Raw genomic sequence first — 21100 nt, 5'->3', positions numbered from 1 at the left:
TGAAGTTACAGAATCTGTTCCCAAAGCCAGGGCAACTACTGACACCATCTGCCGGCAGTACAAAGTGATTATCATGACTATAGCAGCGTGTTGCCCAAGGGCACGATGAAGTTGCACCAGAGGAGAATACGATCGTGCCACACAAGAGGGTCATGATCATAGTGCCTGCTTGTCACAGTTCATGGCACTTGCGCTTCACTTAGACTCTTGTACCTGCTGGATGGTTGACACCCTGGGCTGGGCCACCGCATGCTGGGTTTGGGGTACTGCTGAAGGAATGGCTGCAGAAGTAGTGGGAGGCGATGGCACCTCATTTGGCTTCTGGATTCTGAGGAATGATTAAAATACAGGTTATGAAACAGACCTATCATTCTTGTGAAAAGTCTTTCAGCAAAGCTTTCAGCACTGCTTACAAAACTTTTTGTTCAGCAATATCGCACAAACATTTATTGAGGGCTTCTTTGCTGGACACTTTGTTAGGCAATGTAAACAGGAAGATGATAAGACGCCAGTTCTGTCCTTGAGTTCACTGCCCGTTCGCAGAGCTGGGGACTCAATCATATTCACAGCTGAGATTCAAGACAAGTGCTACGGCAGTGCCTGTGCAAAAAATTTTTTGAGGTTTGTTTTGGTGTTGCCCTCTGTGTTTTTCCTTCCCCCTCCCATTCCAAGGAGGAGGCCGGGCTTCGTAAATTTTTGCTTCTGGGATTTTGATGTGGCAAACAGCAGAAATAGCCCAAGACAATGAGCTCTTCATGTTTACACAAATTAAAGAGATTGTTTGAAGGGCCGGGGAGCCAGGAAGTATTCTTGAGAAGTCTGCAGAGGGAGATTATTTCAGTTTTGTTGTGGGAAAGAGAGAGGTCTGGTATCTTGCCAGAGAACCTAACAAAAGAGAGAACCTGAGTCCAGACAGAATGGCAATCCTTTGACTAAAGGCTCTCAGTTTTGCTAACCATATCAGTCCCTAGGCGTGTCAGGAAGAAACAAAGAGCTAAATAGGACTTCCCTGGTGGCTCAGATGGTAAAGCGTCTGCCTACAACATGGGAGACCCAGGTTCAATCGCTGGGTCAGGGAATATCTCCTGGAGGAGGAAATGGCAACCCACTCCAGTAGTATTCTTGGGCTTGCCTGGTGGCTCAGAGGTTAAAGCGTCTGCCTGCAATGCGGGAGACCTGGGTTCGATCCCTGGGTCAGGAAGATCCCCTGGAGAAGGAAATGGCAACCCACTCCAGTATTTTTGCCTGGAGAATCCCATGGACGGAGGAGCCTGGAGGGCTACAGTCCACGGGGTCGCAAAAAGTCAGACACAACTGAGCAACTTCACTTCACTTTCACTTTGAGATCTGGCAATGGGCCTCTCACCCTAATCTGTGGGGGTAGATGACCAATGTCAGGATAGACTCCTCTTTTGTCTGTATGTTACCTCTCTTTGCCTTAGCTTCCGCATGTATAAAATGAGGAAATGATAATTCTTACCTCATAGGGTTTTTTTGAGGGTAAAATAAGGTAATTCATGTAAGATGCTTAGTGTCTGTGTTAGTTGCTCAGTCATGTCCGACCCTTTGCGACCCCATGGACTGTATAGCCTGCCAGACTCCTCTGTCTATGGGATTTCCCAGGCAAGAACACTAGAGTGGGTTGCTGTTCCCTTCTCCGTGGTATCTTCCCGACCCAGGGATGGAACTTGGGTCTCCTGCATTGCAGGCAGATTCTTTACTGTCTGAGTTACCAGAGAAGATGCTTAGAGCAATGTTTAATACCACACTGTATATCTACATCTATGTCTGTGTCTATATCTGTCTATATCTCAGGAATCTCTGCTCAACTTTGGAGGCAAAGTGAAAACGCAAGTCGCTCAGTCGTGTCCAACTCTATAGTGACCCGGTAGACTATACAGTCCATGGAATTCCTCAGGCCAGAATACTGGAGTGGGTAGCCTTTCCCTTCTCCAGGGGATCTTCCCAACCCAGGGATCGAATTCAGGTCTCCTACATTACAGGTGGATTCTTTACCAGCTGAGCCACAAGGGAAGCCTTGGAGGCAAGAGGGACGCCCAATAATGACTGAGTATTTTCCGAGAGCCAAGTAGAGTGGGGTCTCAGAAGCAGAATCATTTGATGATGTAGAGGCTATTGCTATTCCTGAAGCATCCATTTTCTTCTTCTACAAAAACAGAATCCCTGATTTCTTTCCATGGCTACTCCAAAAAAAGATTGCATTTCCCAACCCTCCTTGACACTAACTGTGGCCACATGACTACTTCCTGGTCATGGAATATGAAAGATAGTGCTGCATGTAATTTAAGAGAGATGACCTTAAAAGGGGGGTTGGGTATGTCCTTTATTCCTTTCAATCTTAGACTGAAAAGATGAGGCCGCATCTTGGAAAGAGGCAGAAAGCTGGAAGCAGACTGGAGTCCAGTGCAAGGTGGAGCTGTTTTACCAGCCAAATTCATATTTTTTATGTAAAGGAGAAAAATATTTGTCTTATTTAAGTTACTGTTATTTGGGGTCTCTATTTACACCCAACTGGAGCTAAATCCTAACTACCACAAGTAGATTTAAAGAAAATGAACAAATGAGATATTTCTTATTTGAGTTTGTATGTCAAATTCATACCCATTAGGCTTGCAGCCATGTTATGAGAGCCTTGAGGAAGGAGTGATGTGCAGTGGAGAAGGAGCTTATTACGTGACTTGACTGGGTTTTGGAGGATAAATGAGAGTTTGCCAGGCAGAAGTGATAGGGCATTCTTAGCAAAGTGAACAGAATGAAATGGCAGCTGTGTAGAGAGCCTGAGGTGGGAGAATGGTTGAGGAGGGGCAGGAAAGCCTGACTGATACTCTAGTGAATAAAGTTTTATATGCCCGTGTTGAGATTTTTTTTTTTGTAATGTTTTTGTTTGTTTTGTTTGATTTTTATTTCCCAATAGATGATAATTTTTTAAGTCAAGAAAATGATAAGCTCAGAATGATCTTTTAACTGGGTAGTTTGAAAACTATAAAAGGGAGAAAATATTGGAGCACCTATAAGGAGGTGATTGGCATAAAGGGAGAAGAATGAAGAAAGAACTGAACTGAAGCCATGAGAATGACAAGGAAAAAGGTTAAAGGGAGAAATAATTTACTCTGGTTATAAGTTTTCACATATGAACAAAAGCTAAAAGCAGTTTGCCATTCCAAAGTAGACGTGTGTGTTAGTAGCTTAGTCGTGTCCGACTCTGCGACCCCGTGGACTGTAGCCCACCAGGCTTCTCTGTCCATGGGATTCTCCATGGAAGAATACTGGAGTGGATAGCCATTTCCTTCTCCAGAGGATCTTCCCGACCCAGGGACTGAACCTGGATCTCCTACATTGCAGGCAGATTCTTTAGCATCTGAGTCACCAGGGAGGCCTAAAATAGGCATACTCCCCACCCCCACCGCCACCCCCCAATTTGAAGAATAAGTCATGATTTCTACCCTTAAGGAGCTTGCCCTCTGTGGAAGAGGATAGAATATGCAAATTCAGTTAACAACTCCTTACTCTTTCAGACATTGCCTGTTTCAGAAAGTCTCAAGAGATGGCTGTTGTGTCTGTTTCTAGTTCCTATGCTTTCTGTCCACAATTTCCTCTGCCTGAAACACCCTTTCCTCCCTTGTTTGGGAATCGCCACCTACTGGTCTTTTAAGACCCAGCTTAGGGTCACCAGCTCTGTGACATCTTTCCTGATCTCCTTCCCTCCCCAAACAATAAGGGGTCCTTTGTGTCAAATCCTTAAACCCTGCACATGGTTCTGTCATAGCTTATTGTATTTTATTACTCTTATTGTCTATGTACATGGTATACATCTTTTGCTATATTTGCTATGCGTATATTTCTCTCTACTAGGCTGTGAGCTTCTTGAAGGCAGGAGGCATCTGATTTTTCTTAGTACCCAGTGCATCTAGTGAAGCATTAAATATAGTGCTACTCTCTAGGTATAGAGTAGGTGCTTAGCCAATGGTTGTGGAAATTTGTGTAACTTTGTTCAGTACCCAATACTTTAGCAAAAAGGTTATGACTTGCCCAGATAACTTATACATATATTTTTGGTTCACCAGATTGTTTGTTCTTTTGAGTAATCTTCTTTAGTCAGAAAACATGAATATTTTTGGACCACTGAATTATTTGTTTTTACTCTTTTGGTATAAGTGTGATGGTGTTTTATAGGTGATATTTCATTTTTAAAATATTGGGAACACTAATCTTTTAAGCAACAACAAGCAAAGAAACACCTTTTTACCCAAAGTCACTCAATTTTTTTTTTTCTGGTGTCATACCCTGCAACCCCACTCTTCAAGTTCTACTAAACAATTAGCAGTTTTCTCAGGACCTGAGGATGCTAAATAAGATAGAAAATTGGAATTACCGATTCATTTCGTCCTTGTTAGGGTCCCCTTCTGAATCTGAAGAAGAAACCCCTGGAAAAATAAAAACAAGTCATGTAATTGTAAAGATAATTTCTTAAACTGGCTCCTAGGCATTTGAAGATTTATAGAAGTTTAGACCTGGAAATAAACTCGGCGATTCCCTGAACTAACACCCATCTTACAGATAAAAAACTATATCCTAAGTAGTTGAAGTGCTTGCTCAGGTCACATGCCTAATTAGTGACGGAATTAAAATTAACTGGTCCAGGGATTTCCCTGGCAGTCAAGTGGTTAAGATGCTGTGATTCCATTGTAATGGGCACCGGTTTGATCCCTGGTCAGGGAACTAAGATCCCACATGCCATGAGGCATGGCCAAAAAAGAAAAGAAAAAAAAGTTAACTGGCCAAAATTCTGTGGGTTCTTTTATATAAAACACCTGCTGACACCTTCAGATTAACAGAGCAGTGTTTGCAGACATTCTGTATTGTCTATAAATCCTCTTGCTCTTGGCCTACACAGATTAAATAAAAGAAGGGATTACATTAGATTCCAAACATTGTAGGTGTAGGTGGATGCCCTTCCGTCCAGTACTAATATTAACAAGTCACTCTTCATCTTGGGAGTTGGGAGTGTTTGAAGCTCTGCTGCCAAAAATTTTTAAAAATCAGCAATCCAATCTCAGCACTGTTAGCAGAGCTTTGATCCCTGACTTGTTTCTTAAGATAGTGAATTCCAGGAAGATATCACAAAACTAAATCCGGAGGTATTTATGTACTCCAAAAATTTGAGGATGAAAAAATATAACAGCTATTTATGTATTATTCATTGTTAGTATCATTATTCATATATCTATTCGATAAAAGTTTATTAAATAACCACTATGTACCTGGTACTACATAAGGTATCAGAGATATAAAGAAGAATGAGACAGTTCTAACCTTTATACCATAAGAATACAATATTTAAATGCTAAAAGCAAGGCATGCATAAGGTATTATAGATGATAAAAGTACTGAAGAATGGCTCCTAGGAAAAACGCAGAAGATGAGAGGAAACAGGATCAAAAACTTGGGTTGATATACACGGTACATAAATTGATTCCTCCCTAAAATTAGTCATATAAGTTTGGTATTGATATAAATGCCTCTCCAAGGCTCCCAGATGGTCTTCCTGCTTCTACGCTTGACTCCTTTTGGTATATTTTCAGCTGGGAGCCAGAGTGACCCTGTTAAAAACTAAGTCAGATCATGTTACAACTCTGCCTGGAATCCTTCAGAGCCTCCTACCTCAGAGGAAAAGCCAGGTCTTTGCAGTGACCCGTGAGGACCTACGTGATCTTCTCACTGCCTCCTCCCACCTCCACCCCATCTTGAACTTCTGACCTGCTCATCTCTGTACCTAAGGCATCCACACTCCCTCTTCTGAGCCACTACGCTTGCTGATTTCACTCCCTAGAGTATTCTTCCGTTGAATATCCCTGTGACTCACCCCCTCACTTCCTTCAGGTCTGCGTTTATATGTCATATGGTAAGTTAGGTCTTGTACAGCAATCTGTAACACACATGCACGTGTCCATTCACATACTCCCTATCCCTTCTACTTCCTGTCATAGTGCTCATATATACTGTAAGATAACAGGAAACATAATTTTTTCTCTCTGCCCCTGATTCCTGGCACAGAGCTCCTAAAACCCTTATACTCCCCTAAGTGATGAGCACTTCAGAGCATCTCTTGCTCTAATATTTGTCTTTAACACTGCCTCTGACGCAGGGCTTCTAAAACTCTAATAAATTCCTAAGTGATGAGAGCACTGGGAACATCTTTGTTCTAATGAGGTGACTTGGAGTGGCTTCTGGATAGGGGCTGGTCACCCAGAAGACCAAGCAGTGATTGTATGTGTGTGTGCTAAATTGTGTTATGTCCACCTCTCTGTGATCCTGTGGGCTGTAGCCCAGCAGGTTCGTCTGTCCAAAGGATTCTCCAGGCAAGAATACTGGAGTGGGTTGCCATGCCCTCTTCCAGGGGATCTTTGCAACCCAGGGACTGAACCCATGTCTCTTTTATCTTCTGCACTGGCAGGCAGATTCTTTACCAGTGGCACCACCTGGGAAGCCGTAAGGTGATTAGAAGCTTGGAATTTTCAATCCTACCACATTGTACTCCAGAGAAGGGAAGAGGGCAGGAAATGGAATTAAGAGTTGATCATGCCTGTGTGAGAACACCTCCATAAAATCCCAGTAGTGTGGGGTTTGGAGAACTTCTAGGTTGATGAACACAAGCACACTGGGATGACTACACACAGTAACTTCACGGTGGCAGAACCCCTGTGCTCAGGAGCCTCCCACACCTGTCCCTGTGTATCGCTTCATCTGGCCGTTCATGTGTATCCTTTATCACACCCTACAGTAAACTGGCAAACATAAATAAGTGTTTCCCTGAGTTCTGTGAGCACCTCTAACAAATTAATTGAACCTGAAAAGGGGGTTGTGAGAACCTCCAATTTGTAGCCAACTCAGACAGATGTTGTGGGTAACCTGGGCACCTACTACCTGTGATTGGCATCTGAAGTGGGGTAGGAGCAGTCCTGTGGGACTAGCTCTTAACTTGTTGGATCTGACCCTATCTCCAGGTAGATGGGTCAGAACTGAGTTAAATTATAGGAAACCAAATTGGTGCCATGAAAAATTGTTTGTTGGTGTGAGAACCTTCTCCTTTATCACACACACACACACACACACACACACACACACAAAATGAATTTGTGATTAGAACTATTTCATGTATCTCACATAAGTATATATTTTGTTTATCTCATTTATTGTCTCTCCTATAACAGTGTTATTGCCATCTGTTCATGAACCTGGGGATTTTTGTCTATTTGTCTCACTGCTATTTTCCTCACTGAAGAGTGTGTGATAGGGCAAGCCCTCAATAAATATTTATTATGTATTTAACTTATTTATTATAACTATATATCTTATTAGTAAGTACCATGCTCCAAGAGTATTTTGCTTTACCTTCTATGTAAATCTCAGCAGAAGTTGAATCTGTCCCATAGATGTTAGAAGCAAAGCAGGAATAACGTCCAGTGTCCTCTTCAAAGGCTTCAGCAATGGTCAGTGAATGCAGATTTCCTGCTTGGATGATGTGAATGTCTGGGGAATTTTCAAGCTCCTTGCCTTCACAGTACCACCTGCAAGGAAGAATATTGGCATGATTGAAATGTGAGAAGTAATAACATAAATGGCTCCAGATGTTCCCTAAGAAGAAAACTGTGGCAAACTTGGAGTCAAAACATTAAATAATCCAATATTATGGTATAATTTGGTTGTAACAATGAGAAGAGCCGGCAGGATTCAAGTCACAGTGACACTATATTCGGGAAATTAGAAAGCAGCTCCTATTAAGAATGATACAACTGAAAGAAGATGAGGAATGATACAACTGAAAGAAGATGAAGCGATTTCGAACACTGCCAACCACGGAGAGCAGGGTCTTTTATGTGGAACTTGACCTACAGCATTCGATAGTATGCATTCAGCAAGTGCTACTGAAGCTTATTTGGAAGGAATCTAAGGGATATTAAAGGTTTGTGAAGTTAAAGTTGAACATTCATTCCCTACTACAAAATTGCATCAGTTCAGTTCAGTTCAGTTCAGTCGCTCAGTCGTGCGAGGCACGCCAGGCCTCCCTGTCCATCACTAACTTCCGGAGTTCACTCAGACTCACGTCCATCAAGTCAGTGATGACATCCAGCCATCTCATCCTCTGTCGTCCTCTTCTCTTCCTGCCTCAAATCCCTCCCAGCATCAAAGTCTTTTCCAATGATTCAACTTTTCGCATGAGGTGGCCAAAGTATTGGAGTTTCAGCTTTAGCATCATTCCTTCCAAAGAAATCCCAGGGCTGATCTCCTTCAGAATGGACTGGTTGGATCTCCTTGCAGTCCAAGGGACCCTCAAGAGTCTTCTCCAACACCACAGTTCAAAAGCATCAATTCTTCGGCGCTCAGCCTTCTTCACAGTCCAACTCTCACATCCATACATGACCACAGGAAAAACCATAGCCTTGACTAGATGAACCTTAGTCAGCAAAGTAGTGTCTCTGCTTTTGAATATGCTATCTAGGTTGGTCATAACTTTTCTTCCAAGGAGTAAGCGTCTTTTAATTTCATGGCTGCAATCACCATCTGCAGTGATTCTGGAGCCCAAAAAATAAGGTCTGACACTGTTTCCACTGTTTCCCCATCTATTTCCCATGAAGTGATGGGACTGGATGCAACAAAATTGCATCAGACCTAGCTAAATGAAAGTTATTTTGATTGGTTACTTGATTCATCAGATAAGGGGGATGGCTTGTATTTTCCCAGGAGTGACCCAATTCTGGCAAATAACATAAGTTAAATATATTTCCATATGTTATGGTATTTTATTTTGATGTATATACTTGAGGTTAGAAATTTTTATTATGAAAGTTTTTCACCAGAAGTTTACACTAAGTTATGCATAAAATAATGTTTAAAATGTGAAGGTATGTAATAAGAGGAACAGATATTAAAATCACATGGAAATAGGGGTTTCACTGGTGGCTCGGTGATAATGAATCCGCGAGCCAATGCAGGAGACAGGGGTTCCATCCCTGGTCCAGGAAGATCACACATGCCATGGGGTGACTACTGAGCCTGTGTTCTAGAACCCAGGAGCCCCAACTATTTTGAGCCCATGTGCTGCAACTGCTGAAGTCTGAATGCTCGAGAGCCTGTGATCCACAGCAAGAGAAGCCACCAAAATGAGTAGCCTCCGCTCGCCACAACTAGAGAAAAGCCTGCAGAGCAATGAAGATCCAGCACAGTCAAATAATAAATAAACTACATGGAAATATCATTGTTCATGATATTGATTGGCAAAACCCCTCCCCATACACTGCTAGTAGGAATGCAAAATGGTACAACCCCTATGAAAATATGGCGGTGTCTACCAAAATTACAGGTTACATTTATCCTGTGACTCAACAGTCCCACTTGTGGAATCTGTCATACAGGTACACTTGTTTAGTCACAAAGTCATATCCAACTCTTTTGTGATCCCATGCACTGTAGCCTGTCAGGCTCCTCTGTCCATGGGATTTCCCCTGGCAAGAATACTGAAGTGGGTTTCTATTTCCTTCTCCAGGACCTCTTCCTGACCCAGGGATCAAACCTGTGTCTTCCGTATTGGCAGGCGGATTCTTTACACTCAGCCACCAAGAAAGCCTACAGATACGCTTGCTTACATACAAAATGACAAATGTGTAGGTTACTTATTTAAACAGCATAAGGTTGGAAATGACCCAAGAGTCTATCACTAGGGGAGTGATGAAATAAACTCTGGAACAGCCTCATAATAGAGCACTATGCAGCTCTAGAAATAGAATGGGAAAGATCACTATGTGCTCATATGGAAAGAACCTGAAGATATATAGTTAAGAATTTAACAGTAAGGTATGAAATAGTACATGGAGAGGGTTAGCTTTTGTATAAGAATTGTGGGTTGTTATACATTGAATTATTCCCCCACCAAAAGATATGTTGAAGTCCTAAGTACTTGGGAATATGACCTTATTTGGAAATAAGGTCTTTGCAGATAAAATCAAGTTTTGAAGAAGTTATTAGCACGGTCCTAATCTGTTTAGTCAAGGCTATGGTTTTTCCAGTGGTCACGTATGGATGTGAGAGTTGGACTGTGAAGAAAACTGAGCGCCAAAGAATTGATGCTTTTGAGCTGCGGTGTTGGAGAAGACTCTTGAGAGTCCCTTGGACTGCAAGGAAATCCAACCAGTCCATCCTAAAGGAGATCAGTCCTGGGTGTTCATTGGAAGGAATGATGCTAAAGCTGAAACCCCAGTACTTTGGCCACCTCATGCGAAGATTTGACTCATTGGAAAAGACTGATGCTGGGAGGGATTAGGGGCAGGAGGAAAAGGAGACGACAGAGGATGAGATGGCTGGATAGCATCACTGACTCGATGGACGTGAGTCTGAGTGAACTCCGGGAGATGGTGATGGACAGGGAGGCCTGGCGTGCTGCGATTCATGGGGTCGCAAAGAGTCGGACACGACTGAGCGACTGAACTGAACTGAACTGAATCCAATACGAGTGAAGTTCTTCAAGAAGAGAACAACCTCAAGTGAGGACAGTGACATAGAGGGAAAATGCCATGACAGCACAGGGAGAAACTGGAGTGATGCAGCGGCAGGCCGAGGAACGCCAAGGAACGCCGCCACCAGAAGCCAGAAGAGACTAGGAGGGAGTCCACTTGGGATCTCAGATGGAGCACGGCCCTGCTGATGTTTTGATTCCGCACTCCTGGCCTCTAGAGCTGTGAGACAGTACATTTCTGCTGTGAAAGCCATCCAGTTTGTGGTGCTCTGTTACAGTAGCACAAGGATGTCAACCCAGGGGGCAAAAAATCAGATATAGCCATGTTGTTTGCATATACATAAAGCAAACTGAAAGAATAAAGTGAAAATCAAAGTGGCTTCCTATTGGGGTGAGGGGAAACAAGATGAAGACAAATGTGAGATGTCTCAGTGTACCCCTTTTATAACTGTTTCCATATTTAAGTAAGAATTATGAATCAGCATCATCATAAGAAGTAATTGGGGAGGAGGCATTACCATTATTCAATGGCAAGAATGAAGGAGTCCTGGCAATTGCGAATCTTTCTTGTAATTTCAGATCTAACCATTCAATGCTTGAACCTTTCCCTCCCACCATTTGTAAAGCAAGATTCTAAAGCGTTAAGAAAACTCATCTATTCAATGACTTCTCAAGAGATAAACTTTCCTCTGCTGTTCCATAAATACATCATATTCACCTCTACATTCAAGCCTCTGTTCATGTTTTTCTGTTTCTGAGATTCTCTTCCTCACCTTTCAGCTACTGCAAATATAACTCATCCATTAGTTTGGCTTAGATATCACCTCCTACGCAAAGCACCTTTTACCATCAATTCTCAGTGATTGTTACCTTACCTTTTTTTGTTTTGTCACTTTACTTTTTTAAAAAAACCTATATTATGTCATGTAAGTCTTGATTATACACTGTCTTTGATTATTCTCTATTTGGGAGAAATTGTCTCACCAGTTTCACTAAATTTTAAGCTCCTTTATATGTAGAGATGGTACCTGACAAGCTTGTACAGTTTTCTATACATTCTCTCCTTTGGCCATTGTCTCATCCCTTAGTTTCAATTAACACTTCTACTTGGGATAATATCCAAACCTGCCTTCTTTTACTTCTGGATCTCCTCTCCCATCATTCTCCCTTCACTATGTTGCAACCACACTGGTCTTTTTCCTATTCTCTGAACACATTAAACTACTCTCCATATTAGGATTTTTGTACTTCCTAAAATCCTTATCCCCCAGTCTTTATAAAAACAGGCCCTTCTCATCAGTCAGGCCTCGGTTCAAATGTTACTTTCTCTTCCTAGTGTAGCTTCTTTATCCTCAGACACCATCAGATTATTCTCTTGTGTTATCCTCACAGCACTTATTATTCTCTGAAATTATCTTACATGCTTGCTTATTTTGTTATTGTCTGCTTCTCCTACTATGCTGTAAAGTCCATTAGAGGATCTTATCAGTCTTACGAATATAATCCCACACCTATGACAACATCTTGGCACATAGTAATAGCATGCAGAAAATAAGTGTTGGATTTGTTGAAAGAACAAATGATGGAAATAATTGATCATTAATATTTTGTGAGTAGTTTGTTATTTGCTTTCATTAAATCCTATGCCAGTGTTTGCTCTATTGTGGCAGCAGAGGTACATGCAGCTGCTGACATGGGTCCCTCAGTCTCCCGGAGCATCAGCCTCAGCAAGACCCCATGGAACTTGTAGGAGCACACCCTCAGAGTATGTGTAGTTGTAAACACAAATAGTGAGCATCCAGACAGACATTTCCACTGGAAATGACCCTAACATGAGAATAAAGGAGATTTTTAAAGGGATTAAAAAAAAAATCACAAGGACCAAAAGAATGGGGAGGGAGACAAAAGCAGACCTGAGGCCTCAATCACTTTTGAAAGGTGGAAAGCAGAATGAGAAGCCAGGAGAGTTGAAAAATCTGAATACCAGGTGCCTACTTGGGGATGTCATTGAGAAGAAGACAATTTGTGCAATAGAACCCCAGAAAGTTACAGGATTTGGAGATGCAAGTTTGGTGGAAACATTAAGAATAGGGGAGGAGATACAGAGCTTAAAATAGGGTCACTGATTTCAGGTTTAAAAAATGAGTATTTATATTCCCACAGTAGGCCACATCTTTTCTTCTGAGCAGTTAAGAGATGCCCTAGGATGAAGGCTGAGTTGTTGGCTGCATGAGCAGCTGCTCCATATTGGAGCAAGAGGAAAAGGGGCTTCAGGAGGAGTTTCTCCAGGGAAAAAACAAATGGGCTTGGTGGCTTAACTGCATGGAACAGACTATTTATTAATAGGACATGTTTTACAAAGGTATTGGAGAATTGAGACAAATTGTGACAAGACCGGAGAGCCAAGCACATAAAAACAAAACAGTCATCAACTCCAGGTGAAAAAAGTTGTACAGGCAAGGAAACAGTCACTTCTCCCTACTGGATTTGGCAGAAAATCATACTTACATAGTAACAAGAAGTTATACATTAATTTTTTTTAAAACAACAGTGTGATATGAGGCAATGAAGGAAGGAACAACGGAAGTTCTGGTTTGGTGAAGGGTTGCTAACCCACCATCTTCTGGAACAGGAAGTCAAGAAAAAATAGCATTAGCATACCAAGCAGTTGTGGTTTACAAGCATATTATAATGGTTCTTTTCACTTTCTATGAAGACAAAACTATTTTCGTATAATACTAAGATATCATTTGCCTTTTCACTGTGTTAATATTTACAATGATGGTGCAAAAGCCACAATGGGTAAAATTGTGGGTGCTTTAGCAGCATAAAGCTGATGAGTGGTTACTGTGTTTTCCATTGTCACACTTGCAATTTAAAAAAAAAATCCAGGTTCACTTAAAAATGTCATTGATTAAGCAGTAAAAGTCACCTCAACCTTGAGTCCGCATCTTTTTAGCATTCTGAGTGGTGAAATAGGAGGTAGCACACAGCATTTCTACTGAATATGGAAGAGCACTTGTTTAGTTTAAAGTTGTTCAACTAGTTGTTCAACTAGTTTAAAGTTGAACTAGGCACCTAATGCATGAAACAATGTCTTGAAAGAACAGCTGACAAATTATGGTTATTCAGGTTTGGGTATTTAGCAGACATTTTCTCAAAAACTGAAGGAGGTAAGCCTGTTCTTTCAAGCAAAAATAACTGATAACATTTGTTGCCAAGGAAAAAACTGGAACTTTTAAGGAAAAATTAGAGTTTGGAAAGCTTGTATCTCCTATAGTGAGTTTAGGCCTTCCCAAAACGCAAAGAGATTTTTGGTGAAATCAGTGATGATATTAACAAATATGATTTTAAAATATTATATAATAAAATGTGTCAAAATTTGGAAGATTTTGTTTTCCAAATGACCTATGCATGATGTTATCCATTTGAAGTTCAAGACAGACAAAGGGTTTTATTATAGCAGGGTACAAAAGTTCATTGGTATGGTTTCAGATTTCATACTGCAACTAACCTTTCAGAAACTACTCCTACTTGAATTTTCATGTAATATCAAGTTAGAATAGCCACATTATCTGATAAGTCTATTAAAATATCCCTCCTCTTTCTAACTACATACCTGTACAATGCCATATTTTAAAAATTAACTTCAACCCAAACATATCACAACAAACCAAATGCAGAAGCAAATATGAGAATCCAACTGTTCTCTGTTAAGCCTGACTTTAAAAGAGATTTGTAAAAAGCATAAAACAATGCCACTCTTGTAACTTAAAATTTGAGGGGAAATACAGTTATTTTTTCATAAAATTATTTATGTGAGGGTGTTTATCATAGTTTTTTCTTATTCATTTCAAAATAACAGTTTAAAATATTTCTCAATTTTAACTTATGATAATTATGGATATAATTCACATAGATAAAACCTCTTTTGGGTCTCAATAACTTTTCAGATCGTAAAGGGGTCCTGAGAACAAAAAGTCTGAGAACCCCTGGCATACTGTTTAGAAATTCACAGATGAATAAATAGGAAACTGCCAAAAGAGTTGAAAGTGGTCTTTTTTCAAAAAAATATTATTTGACTTTTAAAGCAATGTACATTTATTCATTTGATAAGGTAAATATGAATAACTATTTCAAAACAGATATACAAATACCTTCCCTTATATAAATGTTACTAGGTTGTGTTGTTTCTTTAGATAACGTTTCTCTTCTTTACCAAAATGAGAGTGGAAACATCTATGAGGAATTGGACAGCCTGAAGGTGATAAGTGGAGTGATTCAAATGCCCAAACTCTCCGTCAGAAGCATTTTTGTCTTTACTCAGATGCCCAGGATGGCTTCAGCCAGCCCAAAGGACAGCCAGTAACCGTCGTCACTCCTACTTTAACACCATGACCCACTCAGAAATAATGCACTGGTCAGGCTACCTTCTGAAAAACATATTAAAATGCACCCAGCTACGCTGAAGACTTTTGAGGGTCAGGAGGAAACATGCTCTCCTCCAATGTCTATCCATGTTAGGGAATGCTTTCATGTAAGTACCCTGCCCAGCTGCATGTTTTTAGAACTCCAAATCTTCATGACACTTACAGAGTGGCAGTGGGTGCCAGGCGTGATTCATGGCTCAGCAGAACTGAGTCAGTGATCTGGGGAAATGGGACAAGTCCAAATGATAAAGAAGGATCCATCTTTAATGCACTAAGGACAGCTTGCCAGACCTGGTCATTTGGGTAGTTACCAAGCCTGGAAATGAAGACACTGAAGAGACACATTTTTCAGATTTATCTGGCCTTTTAAGCTGCAGATCACCATTCAGCTCTTAGGGTACTGTTTTGTCTAAAATGTGGTGTGGCTAAATATCATGACTCATTGTATTAACACATTATCAACTCCTAAACATAATTTGAATGTGTTATTCTGACTCACCAGTAATAATGCTCTTTAAAAGAATGATTACTCAGACTCTTCCTTTAACCCTGCCCTAGCCTTTCCAGTGTCCCTGTCCCACCTCTTATTACTCCCTCTTCTAATACCCTGTTTATTTACTTCACAGAACCTACATATCACTTATAATTATAAGCTTACTCATTAGTTTATTTGTTTAATATCTCTTCCCCTTACTGGACAATAGACACCACAGGGCAGAGATTATCACACATGTTTGATTTACTGCTTGTTTATCTGGTTCCTTGCACAGGGTATGACGCATCAGAGCTGTTCCCAAAAACGTTTGTTATATAGATGTTAAATGAATGGATTCAAATTAGGATTATTATAGCCTTAAGTCTGTTTTATTTTCACTTTTCAAGAAGGCTTGGGGACTAGATACCTGATCTATTTTTATCTATTTATTTATGGCTGTGCTGGGTCTTCACTAAGGATGCCTGCTCTCTTAAGTAAAGAGTGTAAGGCCTGAAACAGCTAAATGGCAGTTTACTTTTTGGGTTGGCCAAAAAGTTCATTCAAGTTTTTCCATAAGATGTTATAGAAAAACTGGAATCCATTTTTTTGCCAACCCAATTCTTAATGACATTTTCACTCTCTCCATGCATCGCTTCATATAGAAAGCACAGCTGGAGTACATTGGACAGTAAAATAACAGTAGGTACTTTTTACCAGGACTCAAAGTTATGTCAGATTTTGTAAAACAATTCAATGTTTTGTATGTCCTGTTTGACCACTCCCGAGGTAACAAACTTAAGTCTTCATGTCCACTGGCTATATTTCACGCATGGGAGTATGGAGGTACAAGTTGGGAGGGTATGTCTATGCTTTAAATTTTATTAATATTTATTGAGTTCTTCGAGGTGGAACATTCTTGGTAAACTTGGCACAAGCTATAAAAACTAAAAACCATGAAGGAAACTTTGACACTAAAGTTAAAAATATCTAATTATCAAATGATACCATAAATAAAAAGACAAATCAAACCCAGAGAGAATATTTTCATAACACATAATGTCATATGTTAGTCTCCTAATCATATTTTTAAAGTTCTTACAGATCAATAAGAAAATAACAAACTGATAGAAAAAGCGAGTGTAAGATGTAAACAGGCCCTTCATAGAAAATGAACCCTAAATGTTCAATAAACATATTTTTGAAATTTTCAACCTCATTAGTAACTGTGGAAATGAAAATTTAAATCACAACAAAAAACCTTCATACTCATCAGATACCATACCCATCAGATCTGCAAAATTAAAAGTTCTGATAAACGCATGTTGGCAATGATGTAGAAAAACCAGAACTCTTATATAATATTGGTGGGAATGTAAACTGAAACAATTCCTTTGGAAAATAATTTGTAATTATAAAGTGAAGTTGTATACACTCTGTCAGCAGTTCCATGTTTAAACATACTCATGCACCAGGAGAATATACTAGACCATTTATAATAACATTGTTCATATTAGGGAAAAAGCTGATAACCACCCAAATGTACATTAATAATACAATTCTCTAGCCTTACAGTAAAATATTTTATAGTAATGAAAATGAATGAACTAGAGTTACACGCAACATCATGGATATACTTTTTAGATAAAATTCAAGTACCAGAATAATACATACATTATGATTCTACTCACATAAACATGTTACAACATGTAAAATTTACTATTTTTAAAAAACTTTATTATGCATTCATGCATGCTAAGTCACTTCAGCTGTGTCTGACTCTGTGACCCTATGGACCCTGTCAGGCTCCTCTGTCCATGAGATTCTCCAGGCAAGAATACTGGAGTGGATTGCCATGCCCTCCTCCGGGGGGTCTTTCCAACCCGGGGATTGAACTTGCATCTCTCATTTCTCCTGCATTGGCAGGTAGAACCCAAAATTTTATTACTGGAGCTTAAAAATGTCCACAAAGTAGAAAGACTATGTAATGAACCCCTACGTACATATCACTTAGCTTCAACAAATTATCAACAAATAGCAAATGTGTTTTTTATATATTCTACTTTGTCCCACCTTGACTTATTTTAATGTACATATAGGCTTTTCTGTCCCTGAGGCTGGGAGAGATTGAGGGCAGAAGAAGAGGGCGTCAGAAAATGAGATGGCTGAATGGCATCACTGATGCAATGGATGTGAACTTGGGCAAACTTCGGGAGATGGTGAGAGACAGGGAGGCCTGGCGTGCTCCAGTCCTTGGGGTTGCAAAGAGTTGGACATGACTGGTTGACAGAACAACAGCAACAACATAGGATTTTCTGTCATTCCACCAGTAACTACTTCTGTTCCAGTATTGCTTAGGAACATAAGGATATGTTATTAAACTGAAGAAAAACTGTTAAGAAAAATTTAAACAGAAAACACTAGATTTGGGCTAGTGGTTACCTCTAAGGGGAGGAGGAAGGGACAGGATCAAGAAGACACTCAACTTAAAAATAATACTAATGTGGGCATACAGATAGTTGTGCCATTACTCTTATACTGTATCTGTACTTCCAGATATTCTTCAGTATTTATTTAAAAACACACTTCTAAAGCAATTCAGAAAGTTCAGTCTGGTGATCCTTGTCCATTTTGGGAATAGAGATGAGGAGGTTGGGAGATTGATTAGAGAGGGTCAGTGGCCACATGACAGGGCCTTCTATGGAATTCCTTGGAGATCTTATATTGTAGCCCCTGGAGCTGGTGGCAGCACAGAAGCTTCACCGAACTCTTGCCTTGAAAACTTTCAAAGTGAAATGATATTTAGCATTGCCCAAGAGGAAAGAGGCTTCCCTGGTGGCTCAGACAGTAAAGAATCTGCCCACAATGTGGGAGACCTGGGTTCGATCCCTGGGTCAGGAAGATCCCCTAGAGAAAGGCATGGCAACTCACTCCAGTATTCTGGCCTGAAGAATCTCCAAGGACAGAGGAACCTGGCGGGCTACAGTCTATGGGGTCGCAAAGAGTTAGACACAGCTGAGAACTAAGCACAGCACAAGAGGGAAGAGCAAGAAGAGAGGGTTGCGCTGGAAGCAGCCTACATCGCCAAAGTTCGCGAGGGCAGAGATGTGGTTTTCCCATGGGCCAAATGGATACCACACAAGGTAGCTTGATTTCCTGTCTGACAACAGACCCTACCTCAAAGGATGACCAGCTCAGGTGAGGTGATATCAACAGAAAGAGCCTTTGAGGAGTGTACTGAGGAGTAGGACTGAGAAGCAGATGTTAGAACCTTAAGTAGAGATTGCAACATCTGGCTTAAGGAATAGAGTCAAGGGCCAGTCCCCCTGGGTGAGGAGGTCTCCAAAGAGATTGCAGAAGTTCTCAGCACAGAAACAAACAGCAGTTTGGTTAAAACACAAATGTCTGGGCCTGCCCTTTAGAGAGCTTAATTCAGTAGGTCTGAGGTAGAAGCTGCAAATTTGCATATCCACCAAGATTCCAAGTGATGCTGACCTGTTGGTCCAGGGACCCACTTTGAGTAGCTTGTTCTGGGAGGCTTTTGAACAGGGAGTCTCTATCCCTGTTCTCTGAACTTACCCCAAACCATTTCCTCCTTACTTTTCATATTCTGGTGTCATTAGTTCCTTCAGTTCTGTAAAGTGAATCATTGTCTCACTGCCTCATATACGTTCTCTCTTCACCCTGCAACACTTTTCTGTAAACCCCACTTTGCTAGGCTAACCTCTCATCATCTTTTCTGTCTCAGCTTAAATACTTCTGGGAAACCTTCCCTAGTCCATTCACAAGGCTTAGTCCCTTTGCTATATGCACCCTCCTTTATGATATTTATCACAATTATGATAATGTAATCACTGTGGGATTTTTTGCCTGTGATCTTTACTAGACCCTAAGATACAGGAATTCCCTGGTAGCTCAGATGGTAAAGTGTCTGTCTACAATGCGGGAGACCTGGGTTCAATTCCTGGGTTGGGAAGATCCCCTGGAGAAGGAAATGGCAATCCACTCCAGTACTATTGCCTGGAAAATCTCATGGACAGAGGAGCCTGGTAGGCTATAGTCCATGTGGTCCCAAAAAGTTGGACACAACTGAACGACTTCACTTTTCTTTCAAGACACATGAAGGCAGGGGATTTTCCTTGTTCACTGCTATAATCTTATTGGCTCTAGGAGAACATGGCGCATAACAGACATTTCACATTTGTTGCATGAATGAATAAATGAAGGTATCTAGATTGCCACAAAACGTAGAAGAAAATGCCCCTAAATACTGTAACATTTAAAAATACTTATATAATATTTTATATTATATATCATATATAATTATTTATATTTTATAATTTAAAATATCTTTTGTCTTTATAACTGATTTATTTCCTTTTTATTCCTCAGCGTGGCATTCACAGGCAAATGTCCAGAAGTAGCAATAGCAAAACTTAACCGCCAAATCAGACATCAGCATCTATAAAAGGTAAATTTTTACTGCTTCAGAGGGCTATGTACAAGCAAACATACTTAGTGTGACCCAGCTGTACATTCCTGGGAAAAGAATTTCAAGTCAGGATACAAAAAGGGATCATGGCCATTTGCTGTGAATTCCTGCAGACTCTTTCATCTGTGGGTAACGCATGAGTGTATTTCAGCTCCTCCAATGAAGCTATGTCCAAAATTAACAAGCTGTCAAAAACAGCTAGCTTTAATGATACAGGATCCTACCCTTACAACACGTTCTTCCCAGTCAACGTGGAAATCAACAAATATAGGCCAAAAGGATTTTTCAGTTTGCTAAACTAGAATTATAGAAACATGGGTAAAAGACGGAGAACACACCGGGGCACATACATACGAGGTTAGACCTCAGTTGCCAGGTATATGCATTATATTTTCTTGCAAAAATAGAAAAAAGGATACTTTTCTTTTTGACTGTACTGTTTTCCTTTATGGCAAACCAAAGCGCCTCATTCTTATAATGCATTTTTAAAGGCATTCTCTCAATCAAAACCTGTGCTCTTGGGTTCTATGGAGATGCTTTAGAAGTTTCAGTCGTGAGCAAGCAGGCAGTCCTTCCTCCACCCCAATCCTCTTCAATCCCAGAAACACTAATCTCATCTTTAAGAAATCTGTGTGTGTGTGTGTAAAGTATGTATTGGGGTAACATAACATATTTATTGTGAGGAGAAAAATGGGAGGAGGAATTACTGCCAAAGAAGGTTGGAAAAAACCCTGCCCCAGCCTAGCATAACTGGCTGTTAGTTCCAAACGTTACCTGTATTTATAGTCCCTTTGTAATGCCAGAGATACTGTGTCCAAATTTCCCAGTGTCCAGGGCATTCCTTGGAATGTCTCCAGTTCCACTACCCTCTTGTTTGCCCTTCAGTCCTACGTTTCTGACTATCTATTGGATATGGTCCCTCCATCTCCTCAGACTCAAATCATCCACCTCCTCCAGTTTCTCAGACCTTGACAGTGACCCCAGGGTTCTCTGAGGTCCCCAGCTTCAAACTTGTGGAGTCAGTCTTTTACTTGTCCTATCTAGTCAGTCACCAAGTTCAGCTTGGTTTCTTTTCTTCTAAATATTGCTCCCTCACAGCTTTTCTGTGCTTTCCCTCAGCCCCTACCCCAGTCTGATATCAGAGTGTCTGATGCCTGGAATACCTTTCACAGCCT

At 40.6% G+C, this 21100-nt stretch overlaps 1 protein-coding gene across 1 annotated transcript in view; it reads right to left on the bottom strand.

The window, feature by feature from the left end:
• MYPN (myopalladin) overlaps nt 1-21100 on the bottom strand; it is a 93316-nt gene that overhangs the window by 59099 nt on the left and 13117 nt on the right. Inside the window, exons 3-5 of the mRNA XM_069571807.1 lie at nt 7414-7589; nt 4394-4445; nt 214-328 (exon numbers count right to left, since the gene is read on the bottom strand). Of these exons, the coding sequence (XP_069427908.1) occupies nt 214-328; nt 4394-4445; nt 7414-7589 (343 nt within the window). The remainder of the gene's footprint in view (nt 1-213; nt 329-4393; nt 4446-7413; nt 7590-21100) is intronic.

This window comes from Ovis canadensis, chromosome 25, assembly GCF_042477335.2.
Source record: "Ovis canadensis isolate MfBH-ARS-UI-01 breed Bighorn chromosome 25, ARS-UI_OviCan_v2, whole genome shotgun sequence".
Classification (NCBI taxonomy): Eukaryota; Metazoa; Chordata; class Mammalia; order Artiodactyla; family Bovidae; genus Ovis; species Ovis canadensis.
Note: the sequence above shows the minus strand (reverse complement) of the source record. Positions and strands in the feature narration are given on the sequence as shown.